Source organism: Puccinia triticina, chromosome 7A (assembly GCF_026914185.1).
Source record: "Puccinia triticina chromosome 7A, complete sequence".
Lineage (NCBI taxonomy): Eukaryota > Fungi > Basidiomycota > Pucciniomycetes > Pucciniales > Pucciniaceae > Puccinia > Puccinia triticina.
Window position 1 is genome coordinate 2,067,243 of NC_070564.1, and position 2,375 is coordinate 2,069,617.

The following is a 2,375-nucleotide window of genomic DNA, read 5'->3' on the forward strand; positions in this document are numbered from 1 at the left end:
CCACCACCTTTGAAAAAACAGCCACGCCAAATCGGCGCCCTTGTGACCCATAATTGCCACGGCGTGGCGCATACAAGAGCCACCGCCCCCCCACCGCCCCCATGACCGAAACTGGGTCGGTACAAGTCTTGGAGCCGCCCTCGGGACCCTCGCGTGCCTGGGCATCCTAATGACTGGCCCGGGTTCCTCCCACAAGGATGGCGCGCTTCATAGACCAATCATTATAAATTGGTAGACAAAGGGAGTAGCCAAGATTGCCGCTTCTTTGATGTCCAAATCATTATCCGAAAGAAATATTCTTCGGGAGGTATTAATAGTGAGTTGAGTCAGACTCAAGGTCTGAATTGATGCGAAAAAATCTGATACAAATAGCACTTGCGCGTGCTAGAGCAGTCAGGTTGAACTCGAAGTTGGCAGGATGCCCTATCAACTCCCTGTTAAGAAATCAAGTTTTGCTTACGGATGGAAAACATAGCTTCAATTGTGTTCCCTCGCACTCACAACAGTGACCTCCAGGCGCTACTTCAGCAAGTTCGGTGCGAATCTTTACCCAAACTGCCCGGAAGGTGGGCCTGGGGCGACCTTAAACCAGAGCTGATCTAGAGAAATAATTCCTACGAATGGGGAGTAATTTGGCGTGATGTTGCATCGTCACCACAACATTGCAGGATTCCCCATTTATGAAGGGGCGTCGAATCCATAAGAGAGGTCTCGTGGATTAGGCTTTGTTGGATGATCTGAGTCGCTCCACCCCACACACTTGTTTCGCGCTCTCTGGGTCCCCAGTTTAAATGTCGGGCTGGCCTTACTTTCGACGATGAGGAGGCTGGAAGGGCTTCTTGAACCTGCCATCCTGATGCCCGCTCTCTCGAGGCTTGGTTGGCACACAGGGCCTAGCTTGGCTAGGCTGGATTCCCTGGCCGGCCCTTCCTAGAATTCAATGCTTTCTTTGGACTGGGTTCGGTCAGAGACAGGAGGGCCCTCTCACCAACGCTGGCCGGACGCTCGAAAGACAAATGGGGGGTGAAAATTGTGGGTATAAATTCACCAGCTTTCAGCTCTCTTTCATCTCTCCATCCTCGCCCAAATCTACACCCATTCATCTCTCAGAAGTAAAGCCACCATATATTCCATATTCCCCTAGCAGTTTTTCCTCCAGCAGTATTTCCCCAGTATCAAAAGAACTTTTATTCTTACACTCTGCAGCGCTTCTCCTTATAAATCTTAAATAACGGAAAATATGTTAGCCATCCAGACCCTCAACCTGGTCGCTTTGCTTGTTGCCGTCTCAGCCTTCAAGACGATGGCCCCCTCAGCGACGGGTACCCAGCTACATTCTCGGCAGTTCAATCCTGGGCAATTCTTCCCGGGACAGCTCTCCGCCGGCGAACATTCGGCCGGGCAGTTCTCTGCCGGTACCTCACAGGCCTCTGCCGGCTGCGGCTTGGAAACCAACGTCTGGGGGCAAGTCTCGGCGACGACCACCTCCGGCTTTGCAAACCTCTGTCTGCAATGTCGGGTGAACGTCTTCGGCGTCGACATCGTCCAGTTCAACTTCTTTAGTGCGCTTGCAGCTAGTTACTCTTAGTTACAGAGTAAATGATGAAAAGATTGCATGTCACCCAAATTTGAGAAGCCTAAATGTACATATGATCCTCCAGTCACAGATATAATGGGGGTTCTCAAAGTTGCCACATAGTGGCATATGTCATGAAAACATACAACCTTATTTGTGGGGACTGTCAAATGCTTCCCTGCAAAAACGGTGTGTATGGCAGTATGTCACATTTGTATGTTTTCAACTTTGAGAAACCTGAATGATGACTTAATGAAAGATAAGCTCTCCTCAGACTCCTCTTGGTGTTCAGTGATATCAGTGTTGGACCACCATTACCAGTAACAACAATGGTGACAGCCAAATACATTATGTTCTTGTTACTTTAAGGATTACCAAAGCAATATCCACCACTGCAGAAAAAATTGTGTCCACCATGAGCAGTTGGCATGTGGTAACTTTGAGGAAGCTTCTGGTGTTACGGAAAGTTACGTCAGCCTTATTGAAAGTTTGACTCAAACCAAGATTCAATGCGCAGTGACTGTGCCAACAAAGGCACATGTGCATTCAGGTGGAGATAAAATGGCAGCTTGGCTTGAGTATCCTACATTTAAACTGCAAAAAGTTGATCCAGTTTTTTTTTGCAGTGCACCTACCATTGCTTATACTCTTCTCAGGGTGCAGGTAAAGCTACCACATCATGTGATCCAAAAAGGTCTGCATTTGAGCTAACAAATACAATGTTTTCGTGCTGGCTTGTGGTATATATTTTTCCCTGGAAGTTACAGCGGTGCATTGTCAGCCTTAGAGTCAACACAGT

General features: G+C 48.2%; 1 protein-coding gene across 1 annotated transcript; it reads left to right on the forward strand.

Annotated features, from left to right (window-relative positions):
• Nucleotides 1-1,240: 1,240 nt before the first annotated feature.
• On the forward strand, nt 1,241-1,900 carry PtA15_7A244 (uncharacterized protein; the record flags this gene model as incomplete). Its single annotated transcript, XM_053170831.1, has 2 exons — nt 1,241-1,577; nt 1,869-1,900. 2 exons carry the CDS (start codon nt 1,241-1,243, stop codon nt 1,898-1,900), a joined length of 369 nt encoding a protein of 122 aa, XP_053022073.1.
• Between the last annotated feature and the right edge of the window lie 475 nt (nt 1,901-2,375).